The 13,591-nt window shown below is 52.0% G+C and overlaps 4 protein-coding genes across 4 annotated transcripts; 2 read left to right on the top strand and 2 right to left on the bottom strand.

Annotated features, from left to right (window-relative positions):
- Nucleotides 1-480: 480 nt before the first annotated feature.
- Nucleotides 481-1,945, bottom strand: BO95DRAFT_260833 (nuclear envelope protein Cut8). Its single transcript, XM_025581505.1, has 2 exons — nt 1,512-1,945; nt 481-1,442 (listed from the first exon to the last, which is right to left on the bottom strand). The coding sequence occupies exons 1-2, from the start codon at nt 1,588-1,590 to the stop codon at nt 577-579; spliced, it is 945 nt and encodes a 314-aa protein (XP_025438132.1). The 5' UTR covers nt 1,591-1,945; the 3' UTR covers nt 481-576.
- Nucleotides 1,946-3,982: 2,037 nt separating this feature from the next.
- On the bottom strand, nt 3,983-7,900 carry BO95DRAFT_517786 (ATP-dependent RNA helicase MTR4). Its single transcript, XM_025591924.1, has 6 exons — nt 7,038-7,900; nt 6,883-6,973; nt 5,760-6,824; nt 5,112-5,707; nt 4,493-5,058; nt 3,983-4,430 (listed from the first exon to the last, which is right to left on the bottom strand). Exons 1-6 carry the CDS (start codon nt 7,815-7,817, stop codon nt 4,250-4,252), a joined length of 3,279 nt encoding a protein of 1,092 aa, XP_025438131.1. The 5' UTR covers nt 7,818-7,900; the 3' UTR covers nt 3,983-4,249.
- A 145-nt stretch (nt 7,901-8,045) lies between these two features.
- BO95DRAFT_260778 (cytochrome c oxidase VIIc family protein) lies at nt 8,046-8,716 on the top strand. Its single transcript, XM_025581504.1, has 3 exons — nt 8,046-8,370; nt 8,436-8,468; nt 8,529-8,716. The coding sequence occupies exons 1-3, from the start codon at nt 8,193-8,195 to the stop codon at nt 8,552-8,554; spliced, it is 237 nt and encodes a 78-aa protein (XP_025438130.1). The 5' UTR covers nt 8,046-8,192; the 3' UTR covers nt 8,555-8,716.
- Nucleotides 8,717-8,946: 230 nt separating this feature from the next.
- On the top strand, nt 8,947-13,578 carry BO95DRAFT_476403 (Elongator subunit IKI3; the record flags this gene model as incomplete). The annotated part of the gene is made up of 9 exons (XM_025589929.1): nt 8,947-10,272; nt 10,323-10,415; nt 10,465-11,024; nt 11,077-11,230; nt 11,285-11,627; nt 11,681-11,922; nt 11,974-12,107; nt 12,157-12,436; nt 12,503-13,578. The coding sequence occupies exons 1-9, from the start codon at nt 9,135-9,137 to the stop codon at nt 13,576-13,578; spliced, it is 4,020 nt and encodes a 1,339-aa protein (XP_025438129.1). The 5' UTR covers nt 8,947-9,134.
- Between the last annotated feature and the right edge of the window lie 13 nt (nt 13,579-13,591).

Raw genomic sequence — 13,591 nt, 5'->3', positions numbered from 1 at the left:
TTAGTTGAGGGAACATGATGGAATAAAAGGGTATACAGGATTGTGGGACGACAACGAGGTATGTTGATCAGTCAACGAAAATGTTTGAAGCTTCGTCGTGATATGATAAGATGAATGCAATGAAGTCGCATGGATGCAAAAAAGGAATGAAGAAGTCAATGTTCGAAAGAAAGATGAAAAACCATGCCGGACTGTATCAATGCAAGGAGGATCTGGATGCATGGAACATGTTGAACACAAAGAAAAAAGATTGAACCCGGGGCCTGAAATCTGGCAATCTAGATCGAGAGTAGGCGATGAAGGCGGCGGCTTCCCAAAGTATGACACATTTAAAGCAAAAGACAGAAAAAAATGTTTGCTTGCACACTGCAAAACGCCAAGCTGACCCTCAAGTCTAGTTTCATGCGATAAAGTATCGTGATCGTATCATACGTGGACATTGCACGGTCGAGGTTTCGGACACTAGCTCTGAATGGGGAGGGCGGTAAAAGAAGCGTCGTGAAGGATGTTGTTCTTGGAGTAGGTCGGAGGAAGAAGATGGGAGAATATGAAGCTGGCAGTCAATTGTTGGCGGCATTACCATGGCCCAACCTTGACTGGGGTGCCGAGCCCGTATGTGCCCGACAAGAGTTGCTCGCGAATGGATCCAAGGTCATTACCTCCAGGGCTTCCATAGCCTTGGGCATCCGGTCTGTGCATCCACCCTAAGCTGGAACCGAGCTCGTTGACGGCTGCCTGCAGTTTACCGCCGGAGTTTTGGTTGTGTTTTGCCAGTTTCTGATCCCAACCACCGTACTGTAACTGAATACCACCGCCACGTTTGGCAGCCTCCCGAATCACCAAGATCCAGGCCTTGCAAATCTCGTCGTACGCAGAGTCCCGCTCTAGATTGTTTTGAGGTGTGTGCCACCGGGGCAAAGCGTGAATTATGTCGGTTGCCCCATCTAAATAGCTCAAGGATACGGAGGGTTGTGTTTCGTTTGGCGGGAGGAAATGTGGTGTAAAGTCACTGAGGGCGTCCAACAAACTCCCCAAAGGCTGCCGGACTCGGTTGTAGGCGTAATCTGATTCAGAGCTGCCGCCCAACGGGAATGATGACTGAAGGTTGGACTGATAATTCCGAAGCACCTGGAGTGCGGATGCTACGCTGGGTCGCGGGGCGGTATGAATGACCTCATCCATCAGGGCCGGATGACGCTCACACATGGAGCGGAGAACGCCCCGGAGAGCATTGGTATCCAAGGTCTCTAGCAAGCGGGGCAGGGAGAGAGGCCGCCCGCTGACATTTGGACGAGCACGCTTGATATGGTGTCGGTTGGATGGAAGGGTTCGAGGAGTGAAAGCGGGCGAGTTGGTGGGAGATGCGGACATTCGGCCATCGTGATCGTTGCCATCATCATCAGCTTTCCGTTTGCGGTTGGGCGTGTGGGTTGGGGTAGACACTAAAGGGACGGGGACAATCAGTACACGGGAAAACAATTTCAAAGGATTGATAAGGAATTTCATCTTACTTGGACGGGAAGGAGAGAGACGAGAAGGTTCGTAGAAGTGGTGAGGAGGCACAGGTGGTGTAGCCACCAAACTGTTCATGATGATGGCCACCGACCGCTTAAGGTTGGGCAAGAGAGAAAAAGGAGAGGAAGGGTCGTAGCGTAGCCAACGGAGGGAAAACGAGGACGAGGGACGGATAGGTCGTCAGCTAGGAGCACGAGGAGATGTCTCGGAGAGAGAGAGAGAGAGAGAGAGAGAAAGAGAGGGGAGTGTTTTGGAAAAGTAGGAGAAAGAGAAAAGAAATGCAAGAAGAAGCAAGGGAAAGGAAAAGATGGTGGTAGTAGTGATGGTGGTGGTGGTGGTGAAGGTGGTAGTTGGTGGTGGAGTTGCAGGAATGGGAATGAAGTGGAGGAGAAGAAAGACTAAGAAAGGTTTCAGTTAACCTGAATGACTGTTTGCCTTCTTGGTGGGGAAAGAGAGAGAGAGACACACAGCAAAGAAAGAAGAGCGAGAGGCGGTGGAGCCTCGGGACGGGTTGCGGGAGGCAACGCAAGCCTTCAATGCACTTTCTTTAATCAGAGATTCTATTCTACTGAGTATCACTACTGAGTATCACCACCCTCTCCCTCCCTTCTTCCCTTTAACACAACAACTACTCAGTACTCCGTAACTCATCATCGTCTGCAAGAATCCGCATCGCAGCCCCGTGGCAAGGAAATCTTGCATTGTTTTATTTTCCGGGGTCTTGCAGTAGAGCAGCAATCTCTCAATCCATCCGCAGAGTTCTCGTCGCCCGCATGACCACAACTCAACCAAGCGTCAACTCTAAACAATAGAGAGAAGAGAAAAAAAAAAAACCTGTCCGACATGATTCAGTTCTCTTTTCGTTCTTTGGGACCCCTTCCTTCCTCTCAGAAGCACTTGAATCCTACATGAACCATACAGAGCTGCTCTCTGCACGATTGCAATAGTCTGAAAGCAGTCTCACATATCTAGATCATCTCGGAAATTAACCACGCTGGTTGACTCAGACCAAACCGCATCTGAGCCAAATATGACCATGACAGCATTGCCACCATGCTCTAGGGATACCAAGCCAGTCAGGTACTGTACTCGAAGGGTCCTCAGCCGTCATGAACACATTGGCGTCTCTCGCAAGCGAACCATTCATTTTAGGCGAAGTAGATAGATTCATGGCCACTCACGCCAACAAACCCCCCCTCCAAAACCAGCAATACCAAGGCCACCGGCAGCGCCAATAGATCAACTAAACTCTCCGTCAATGTTGTAGTTATCTCCAGTCGTGATCCTGAAACTCGGATAGATACATGCCCCAGTAATGGACTTAAGTCAGCCTCACACAGGCAATGCACTGTCGACGTGGATGAGTTTAGATCAGTTACCAGTAGATAGAGCACAACGCAGAGAACGACCTTGCGCCAAAACTTCACCATCAACATCTACCACCATCCTTGCGGGGTTGCCTTCCTCCCCTCCCATCTTTATTTTTCTGCGAACAGTAAGACTGAAATTTCAGGATTAGCCCACCCGATACCGGAGGAGTCAAGGGACGCTAAAGAATTCATGGCACAACGCTAGACATTGTCATCGGTCAGACACCGTAACAATAAAAAGAAGGTTGATATTCCCGCCCATAGATCGATATCTACAGTAACTTACAGTGCATGTACGCATCAGCTCCGTCAAGCAGCCCTGTCTGCCCCCATACCGACCTTTTCTCTCAAGATCATCCCGCAAATAGACCAATTCCTACACCAGTAGTTCCAAGTCAGAGAGAGAGAGAGAGCGAGAGTATGAAACAGTCATGCGACCTCTTAGCCAACACGTACAGTACGCAAAATATCACTCATCTCAACGCTTGGACAATACCCCGTCCCCGCGTTCGATTCGATACGCGGAAAGTCCCTAGGATTTCTTTTTCAATCTTCGAATCTCGACTGCATCTGAAACATATTGTGCAATATACACCGCGATGGAAGATACGGGAAATGGTACGCCAGCAAGGACAAGATTCCAAGTGGCTCTCTCAAAGGATGCCTGCCGTCTCAGATCACTACTTAGAACCAAGGTCAAAGAAAAAGGAATGTAGCTTCCGATCCAGATCCCACGTACGGTCCTCATTCTTTTGTTGCGGGTTTTGCTGCTATTGCTGGGGGATTCGGTTTTGGTTGGCAGCGGCTGTTGCTCACTCAAAGAAGTTGTAAACACCCTCGGTGGGGCAAGGACTGTTGATAGACACTACTGATTCATCTGTATCCTTTGTCTAGACGACTGCCAAAGAGGTTTTTTTTTTGTTGCCATTCAATCCATGATTAGTTGGCGAACTTCGTCGGCTCCCCTCAAGTACCCCACACATTTCAAAAAGAGCCCAATCCGATCTACCCATTTTGATCGTGGCTACAGTTTCGATTGATAGAAGGACGAGAAGAAAAAAAGACGAAGTCGATCGTAGATCAACTGGGAAACGGCCAGCTGGGATTGTAAAGAGGACTGCGCCCATCTAGAATCGAGTGTCGCACAAGATTGACACCCTCATTTACAGAGAAGGGATATGTAGACATAAAACAATGTGAGAAACGGAAGAACGGCAAGAAAAAGCCATACATAAACCTTTTTGTGAAGCCTGACGCCGGATATGCGACCACCAAGGTAATAAAAGAAACAGCCCAACCACCAAAGTCGAAGCGAGAGAAGACACAATCGAGGGGGCGAAGTGAAACAACGATAGTATGGTGCTTTATAGGTACAGGGACTGGGCGGCGACGATATCCCTGCGCACCTTGGTCAGGGCGGTTTCGAAAGTGCTCTCAAGTTCTTCGCTGCCCATGACCTTGGCTGCCTGAGCCATCTGGCGCATACACTCCTCGAGTCGGCGGAAAACTCGGATCAAGCTGCCCTCGTAGACATCGGTCATTTGACTGCACAGACGGTAGGTTAGCATTGCAGGAGAACGATTCACGAGCAAGAGAAAGGAACCCACCAGATATCAGAGAAGGACTTTCCGTTCGCCCACTCATACATGACCTCCATCAGTTCCCAGTGAAAACTATTGACGTATTCTTCCTCGTTGACGGCCAGTTTGGATTCCTGCGAGACCTTGGCGACGATTCGAGCCTGCGCTTGGATCTCTTTGAGGGGCTTGGCCAACTCATCCCGTGTTAGAGCAGGGGTCTCCTTGGTCTTCTCCTCAAACACGAAGACACTCAAAACGGCAGCGACTTGCTCCGGCGTAAGCTTGTTGAAGAAACCGTTGAAAAGAAGTTCACTGAGCATCAGTTCGTCACCCGTGCTGATTTCGCACGCAACTCTAGCCTTCAGTTGTACGACCTCGGCTTCATTAATGAAACCGAACCGACGAAGGACCCGCTTGCGGCATTTCAGTTCATCGAGCTGCATGATAGACATGGCGTCGGAGATCTTCTTCTTCGTCTCCTTAATCTTGTTTCCAAGCTCCACTTTCTCCGAATATTGATCGTACAGTTCCGCTAGACGGGGAGAGTTGTGTAATGGGTTGGTGAACAGGCGAGACTCTAGGACTTCGACTTTCTGTTGATTGATTAGTGATATACAGACATGGTTTCAAGGACGAGTCTACTCACACGAAGAGTCTTCTTGAAATTATCATCTTTGATTTGCATGTCTTCAAGCGGGTCCATAGTAGCGATGCCGTCGGGGAAACGCTTGTGTATTTCAGCAAGGGTTTTCTTCATCGAATTTCGCGCGTCTTTGGATTTTAAGTCTTTTTGGAGAAAGACGCGCGGTTTACCGATGGCCTGAATGCAGCTAAGCACAATTGGGACGACCTCCATAGATGTCTTCTCGCCCTCCTTAGGCGGCCGCACCCCAGATGGCATGTCTTCAAAGGACTTGGTACCCACAGAGTTGCCATCGGGGAGTTGGAGCAAAACGTCGACAACGTGTTGCTGGTGAGGAGTGTACTCTTCACTCGAGCCCTTCGGTGCCTTGCGCTGTTTGCTGTTGACAACGACACCCCAGCCGAAGTCGTGATCCTTATGCTTCACTTGAAGCAAGCGACCAGGTTGGATGAACGGCAGGCAGTAGTCGGGGTAGGTGAAGACGGTCCTGATTTCATCGGTGAACTTCTGAAGCTGTTTCCGCAAGTCATAATATTCACGGATGGTGCCTTCGTCTTCAATCTTCATGCTCGCGCGCTTCTGTTCATATTCCGCAAGCTCTGTGATATCAGTTAGCACGATAGTAAACAGTTCGGGATAGATTGACCATACGTTTCTCAAGCTCGGCAACACCAGCCGTGTTCTGGAACTGGTAGAAACATCTCTCGAGCATGAACTCAGGCGAAATACCCTCCACACGCATGAGGTTGAGAATCATGTTGTAGCCCAGGTGGAAAGCCGAGTTCAGCCGATCCTGCTCGCCGCGTACGATCTCCTTTGCAACCGCAGGATCCATCTCTTCTCCAACCATCATAATCACAATACCACGGTCATCCAAACCTCTTCGGCCAGCGCGACCAGACATCTGGATGAATTCCGAGGGAGTAACCCAACGTTGACTGAAGCCGTCAAATTTCCTCACACTGGTGAACACAACAGTCTTTGCCGGCATGTTCAGGCCAATGGAGAAGGTCTCAGTAGCAAACAGAGCCTTGATAAGACCTTCCTGGAACAGAATTTCAATGGTTTCTTTGAGAATAGGAAGCAGCCCAGAGTGGTGGACACCGATACCACGGCGCAGAAGCGGTAGGAGATTTTGAATCTGGGGCAAATTCCGATCTTCTTCCGAGAGCATCTTAAGAGCATTGTCGAAAACTGTTTGGACCATCTCCTTTTCCGAAGGGTCGTTGAATGACAGATTCTTCATCTGAAGAGCACCGTTCTCGCACTCGCGCTTGCTGAAACTGAAGACGATAACAGGGTTGAGGTTCCGAAGCATTATCATCTTAACGATCTTGTACATATCGCTCTTCTCGTCATTCTGGCCGCCCTTGTTCAAGCGCTTGTCTTTGCCCCTTCCTTTCCTCTTAGCCATGGCATCCGAAGGGTCATCGCCCTTCTTATCGGCAATGCTGCTCATCGCTTTCTGGAAGTTATCTTCGCGGAAGACACCCTTTTCATCAACGATCAAATGCAATCCTTCAGAGCCGACGGGGTAGAAATAGTGTTGCAACGGGGTTGGTCGGAAGTCGGTGTACACAACGTGACAGGGCTGGTTGTGCATCTTCACGATCCACTCCGCAAACTGCATGGCATTGGGAATTGTCGCCGACAAGAAGACATACCGAACCTTGTCGGGCAGGAGAATGATAGTTTCCTCCCAGACGACACCTCGGGCTGCGGAGTTGTCAGTTATATGCAAGAAAAAGGCAAACGTCAGGTCCGTGGGACTTACTGGCATCGCGCATGTAGTGAACCTCGTCGAAGATGACCCAAGCCACTTCACGCATGATCTCGGAGCCACGGTAGAGCATCGAACGTAGAATCTGGAAAATGTGCTGCGTTAGCGCGAACTGCATCGGAATGCCTTTCCAGCCAAAGAGCGCCTACCTCGGTGGTCATGACCAAGCATGTAGCCGTAGGGTTGATAGTAACATCTCCAGTCATCAAACCACAATCTCCAAACTCTTGTTGGAATTCACGGAACTTCTGGTTGCTCAGCGCCTTAATCGGACTGGTATAGATGACTCTCTGGTTGTTCTTCAAGCTCTGCGCGATAGCGTACTCGGCGACCACGGTCTTTCCGGCACTAGTATGGGCGGAGACAAGCACACTCTCCTCTCTCTGAATGGATGCGACAGCTACTTGCTGGAAAGGATCGAGGGTAAATGGCCATACGCGGGCAGGGTTCTCCGGCGGCTTGTGTTGGGAAATAGGCACGTAGGGATAATTCGGCGGAATGGCGACCTGGTGTCGAACTTGGTGGGATAACTTCAAAGAAGCAGAATCGGCCGAAGCTTGCAGTCCGGTGGCTCCTGCGACTTCGCGCTCCTGCTCCGTCTCGAATGAATCGACCAAGACAGGCTCAGCCTCCTTTGTCGCGAGGCGCGGACGTTTCGCATCGGGTTGTTCATTTGAGTCGGCAACAGGGCTGGCTTCCTTCTCTTCTTCTGATTCGGGTCCCTTCTCGTCCACGGGGGGAGGGACCTGGGCGTCGGGGGCGTCGGGAATGTCGATATCCTCCGTAGCGGCGGTTGCGGCGGCGGTTGCTTTGACATCGCCATTGACCTGCCGTTTCTTGCTCTTGTCTTTCTTTGATCTCTTGGGTGCTCCTTCAGCCGGCTTGACAGCCTGAGGCTGGTCGTCAAAGACGTCGAAAAGCTCATCCATGGTGGCCGATCAACGAAAGCAAGACCGGAGACTGACCTGGACACTTGCGACGCTTCTCTCTCTTCCAAGACGAAGAAGAGTTGGGTTAAAGGCGATCGGCCCCAAAATTTTTGGTTAACACAATGAAAGCCGCGGGCGGGCAGCAGCAGCTCTCCGCCGGTGAAACTTACCCGATTAGATAGACAAACACGTGACTGCACTTCCGGAGGGCAGCCGCGACGGAGTATCGTTCCACTCCTCCAGCTGGCTCTTCCTCCGCCCGTTGATTGATTCCAGTAAGATTGCCCTGACACTCGTGCTCTACCATCTCTCTCAAAGTGCGTAACTGCCTGCAAGTCCGTGGTCATCGAACAACTGACTCTAACTCTGCTTAAGATGTACGCCGCCTCCGCTCTCCGCGCCAGAATGGCCACCTCTTTCGTCGCCCGTCGTGGCTTTTCCACCACCCGTGCCCAGCTCGGCAGCCCCTACCACTACGCTGAGGGTCCCCGTTCCAACCTTCCCTTCAACCCCCTCACCAAGTACTTCTTCTGGAGATACTGGGCTTTTATGAGTTAGTCCCCTCGCGCCGGATGAGAACGGCTTTCATGGGTCAATGTCACTAACTCCATTCACTAGTCACCGGCTTCGGTGCTCCCTTCGGTATTGCTGGTATGTCACCCATTGCTCCACAAGCACGTCCCTTCAGCAATCGTCTAACTCTCACTCCAGTCTGGCAGACCTACAAGACCCGCTAAGCGCCCTATTGTGCTGTTCAATATTCACGCGCAACGGAAATTGGTGGGATTCGGGGGATCAGCGGTCGAGTGTGTATCCTAGATCGGATGTTTTCGGAAATTTGTATAAAGTTGAGGAATTGAGCACGGTTTTAATTCAGAATAATATCTCTGGCATTAAGTACATCCTAAGTTTATGTAGAGAAATGCTTAGATTATAGGTCTCCAGTGTTGTAAGAAGCATCATGGAGGTTGTTGGTGCAGTGCCGCGGATTGTCTGATACCTTATTAGAATATGGATGAAGTCATTGGTCGAAATCCGTCTAGGAAAGGAAAATTAAATTGTCGACTCAGAATCATTGGTGTGCCCGCGACCGCTCCGCCGCCCAAACGCAAGAACCAGAAACAGAACACCATTCTTTCTCGAGTCTAGTCTAGATCTAGATTCTATGACGGCCGTCTGAGACCTTTTCACTTCCAGTCGGTTGTTCCTTTCTATCTTTCTTTTTCTCGCCAAAAAAATAAAAAATAAAAGGATTATCAATACCTTCCAGCGGCCGTCGATTAATGGCGGCGGGGTAGAAGATTTGCTATTTCGAAGATGCGCAACCTTAAAATCGTGCGCCTCACTGAGGTGCAACTGCAGAACGAGCTCCCCCTGACAGCGACAGCTTGGGACACTGCTTCGGACGCAGTCATTTGTACCTTTGGTCCTACAGCAAATAACGCAGTTATCGAGCTGCGGAGAAAGCGTCATGACGCCCATTTCTCAGAGCCTGTCGGAGCCGATGTATTCGAGTGCATCGCATCCTGGGATGCGCCATGCCCGCTTCCCGAGCTGGAATGCGATCGCGTACTGTCCCTCCACTACTTCGCAGACAACCTAACTGCCTGCCTGGTTCTGGAAGGTGGTGATATTGTCATCGTACGCGAAGAGCCTCTCCCCGGCGAGGACAAGATTGAGATTGTGGGCTCGGTTGATGTTGGTATCACAGCCGCCGCTTGGTCGCCTGACGAGGAGCTTCTGGCCTTGACTACTCGAGCCAACACTTTCCTGTACATGACTAGAGAGTTTGATAATGTGGCCGAGATCACCTTCACACAAGAAGACCTCAACGCTTCCCAGCATGTCTCCGTGGGCTGGGGCAAGCGCGAGACTCAATTCCAAGGCAAACGGGCCAAGGCCCTCCGTGATCCTACCGTCCCAGAGAAAGTGGACGAGGGCAAGCTGAGCGCCAATGATGACGGAAGAACGACCATCACTTGGCGCGGAGACGGTGCTTATGTCGCTGTGAACAGTGTTGAGGCTGGCGTGCGCCGCGCGATTCGAGTCTACTCGCGTGAGGGTGCTTTAGACAGTATCAGTGAACCAGTCGATGGCCTAGAAGGTGCCCTTAGCTGGAGGCCATATGGTAATCTTATTGCCGGCATTCAGAGACGCGATAATAGAATCGATGTTGTATTCTTCGAGAGAAACGGCTTGCGCCACGGCGAGTTCACTCTTCGTCTTACAGAGGAAGAGCGCTCGACGTGGGCTTCGGAAATCTCTCTGAGCTGGAACGTCGATTCGACTGTTCTCGCTGTCCGGCTCAGAGATCGTGTCCAATTCTGGACAATGGGCAATTACCACTATTACTTGAAGCAAGAGATCCCTATCGTCAGTAACTTCGATTACGCCACTCCTTTTACCTTCACGTGGCATCAAGAAAAGGCCTTGCGGTTCTTTGCTGGCGCTCATGGTATGGTACGCCCTCAATTCGTGGATTGTCATATGCTAATCACCGGGTAGAATCAATGTTGGACGTGGAATTTGTGTTTGACGTCGCCCATGGCTCCACTACAAGCCCAGCTGATGTTGGTGCCGTGGGTGTTGTAGACGGGAGTATGTGTTTGCCCTGCATTTATGACTTCAAGCTGCTGACGTACGACAGAAAAGTTGAAGCTGACTCCCTTGAGGCTGGCCGGTGTTCCGCCCCCTATGGCCCATAATGAATTGACACTTGATTCAAACATCATTGACGTGGCATTCAGCAAGTCAGGAACGCGCATTGCTATTCTTGAGAACGATCGGTTCTCCGTCTTTATCTGGGCCCTCAAAACTAGACCAGTCCCTGTCCCAATACTTGAGTCCAGCTATCCACTTTCGGATGCACCGAATAGTCGACCCCGCCAGATCGTTTTCATTAATGAGACTGAAGTCTACGTGCTCAAGAGCAGTGGGCCTAACAACACCTGCATAGAGCGGACTACGCTCGAGACTCGGGAGACTAAGGTTGCCTACCAAGCAGCCGACTCGGAACAAATCATGTCAATGTTCGCATCTCTCGGGCATGAATCGCTCTGGTTCTCTCACAATCTAGGACCAAACCACCCGATCACCTACTCCTACATCTCAATGCCTTCCCCAAACCAGTTCGAAGTTTTGCCATGGAGCCAAAGTCCATCTGCCGAGACGTACTGGGCGCAAGCTGTGCAGATCTCTGAAGATGAGGTATACCCACCATTTAGATCCCATGTATCACTGATCACTAATATTCTACAAGACTCTTCTCATCTCTATGACCAAGTCCGGGGCTCTGTATGCCAACAAAACACTTCTTGCCAAGAACTGCACTTCCTTCCTTCTCACACAAGCCCATATCGTCTTCACAACCTCCCTACACCTGATCAAATTCGTCCACCTGACGAGAGCAGAAGGTTTGGAAGTCCACTTCCATTCCCACCATACAATAACTAACGCCCATGTTTCAGAAATGGATGTACCTCCTGATACCCCGGAAACGGATGAACGCTGCAGAAGCATCGAGCGCGGAGGACGGTTGGTCACGGTCATGCCTTCGACATTCGCTGTCATTATACAAATGCCCCGCGGCAACATCGAAACCATATACCCTCGGGCCCTCGTACTCGCCGGTATCCGGTCATTCATTGATCGCAAGAATTATCGGGCAGCGTTCCTGACCTGTCGTAGTCAGATGGTGGACATGAATATCATTCATGACTATGCCCCCGAGCAGTTCATGGAGAGCATCCAACTTTTCGTTGATCAGGTCAAGCGAATCGACTTTATCGACGAGTTTATCTCTCGTCTGAGGTATGGAAATCCTACTTCACCTAGCGAAGCATACGATTGACAATTGCGTCTAGTGAGGAGGATGTGTCGCAGACACTGTACAAAGACACGCTAAAGAAGAAGACCGAAAATCATGCCCTCGCTGCTCTATCCGCTCCCTCGAGCAAGAGCAGTAAGGTTAACCGGATCTGCGATGCTTTCCTGACTACTCTTGAGAAGCGATTGGATACCAACCTGCACAATTTGATCACTGCTCATGTCTGCAAGTCCCCGCCTGACCTTGAGGCCGGTCTTCAGCTGGTTGCACGGTTGAGAGGTATGACACTGTTCTTCTCACGTTTGGGAGCAAATACTGACTACATAGCAGAGGAAAGCTCCGAACAAGCCGACGACGCAGTAGAGCATATGTGCTTCTTGACAGATGCCAACCGTCTGTACGACAATGCACTGGGTCTCTATGACCTCGAACTCACGCTACTTGTTGCCCAACAAGCTCAGAGAGTCGGTGCCTCGGATTCCCTTCACGACGATATGAGCTAACAGCACGCAGGACCCCCGCGAGTATCTTCCATTCCTGAGAAAGCTGCAACAGATGCCGGAACTCCGACGCCAATTCGAGATCGATAATTACCTAGGACGCACTTCTAAAGCCCTGAAACACCTCCATGCCCTGAACGCTCATGATGAGCTCCGTGCCTACGCCATCAAGCACACGCTCTATAAGGATGCCATCGATCTGTACAGATACCAAGCCGAGCAACTACGTGACATGAGTCACCTCTACGCTGACTACCTGTTCGATCAATCCAAGTACAAGGAAGCAGGAATTGGTACGTGAATCAAACCCCGCACAATCTCGGACGCTTTCCCTGAATTAACCGAACCCCCCTCACCAGCCTACGAATCCCTCTCCCTCTATACCGACGCATACAAATGCTACCACCTGGCACACCTCTGGCGCGAGTCCATCTACTGCGCCACGATGGTCCCCCTCCCCGCCGAGGAACTCGCCACGCACGCCAGCACCCTGGCCGCCACCCTCACCGAAGAGACGAAGGACTACGTAGCCGCGGCGCAGATCCACGCCGACCACCTCCGCGACATCCCCACGGCGGCGCGCCTCCTCTGCCGCGCGTCCAAATTCTCCGAGGCGACGCGCCTTCTGGCCTTGCACGGCCAGCAGGCGCTGATCCCGGAGATCGTCGACGGCGGACTCTCGGACGCCATGGGCGCCATGACCGACCTGCTGGCCGACTTCCGCTCCCAGCTCAACGCGCAGGTGCCCCGGATCCGCGAACTGCGCGTCCGCCGCGCCACGGACCCGCTGGCCTACTTCGGCGGCGACCCCACCCTGGGCGGCGCCGGCGGGGATGGGAATGTCGACATCCCCGACAACGTCTCCCTGGCGCCGACGGACGCATCCACGCTGGCCGGCCGCTCCATGTTCACCCGCTACACGGGCAACACGGGCAAGACCGGCAAGACGACCTCGTCGCGCCACACGTCCAAGACCCGGCGCAAGGAGGAGCGCAAGCGCGCCCGTGGCAAGAAGGGCACCGTCTACGAGGAGGAGTACCTCGTCAACAGCGTGCGGCGGCTCCTGGAGCGCGCCAACGCGACCGTCGGCGAGGTCGAGGCGCTCGTCGATGCGCTGCTGCGCCGCGCCATGCGCGAGCGCGCCGCGGCCATCGAGAAGGCCATGCAGGAGGTGCTGAAGCTGTGCACGGAAAGCCGCGAGGAGGTGTTTGGCGCTTTGGTGGCGGCGAATGACGGGTCCAAGGGGGTGGTGGCAAATGAGGGGGAGCTCGAGAACGCGGATGTCGGCGGGTTTGGTACCGGCGAGGAACACTTGGGGATGGGCGGCGGCGGGCAGAGCGTCTTCTGGGACAGCGTGACGGCCACTGCCAATGTGGGCAAGGGTAAGGAGGTGCCTGCTGTCAAGGAGCTGAAGTTGTCGGCTTTGCTGAACTAGAACGAACCTCCTG

This window comes from Aspergillus brunneoviolaceus, assembly GCF_003184695.1.
Source record: "Aspergillus brunneoviolaceus CBS 621.78 unplaced genomic scaffold BO95scaffold_76, whole genome shotgun sequence".
NCBI lineage: Eukaryota > Fungi > Ascomycota > Eurotiomycetes > Eurotiales > Aspergillaceae > Aspergillus > Aspergillus brunneoviolaceus.
This window is presented reverse-complemented; position numbering and strand designations above follow the sequence as displayed.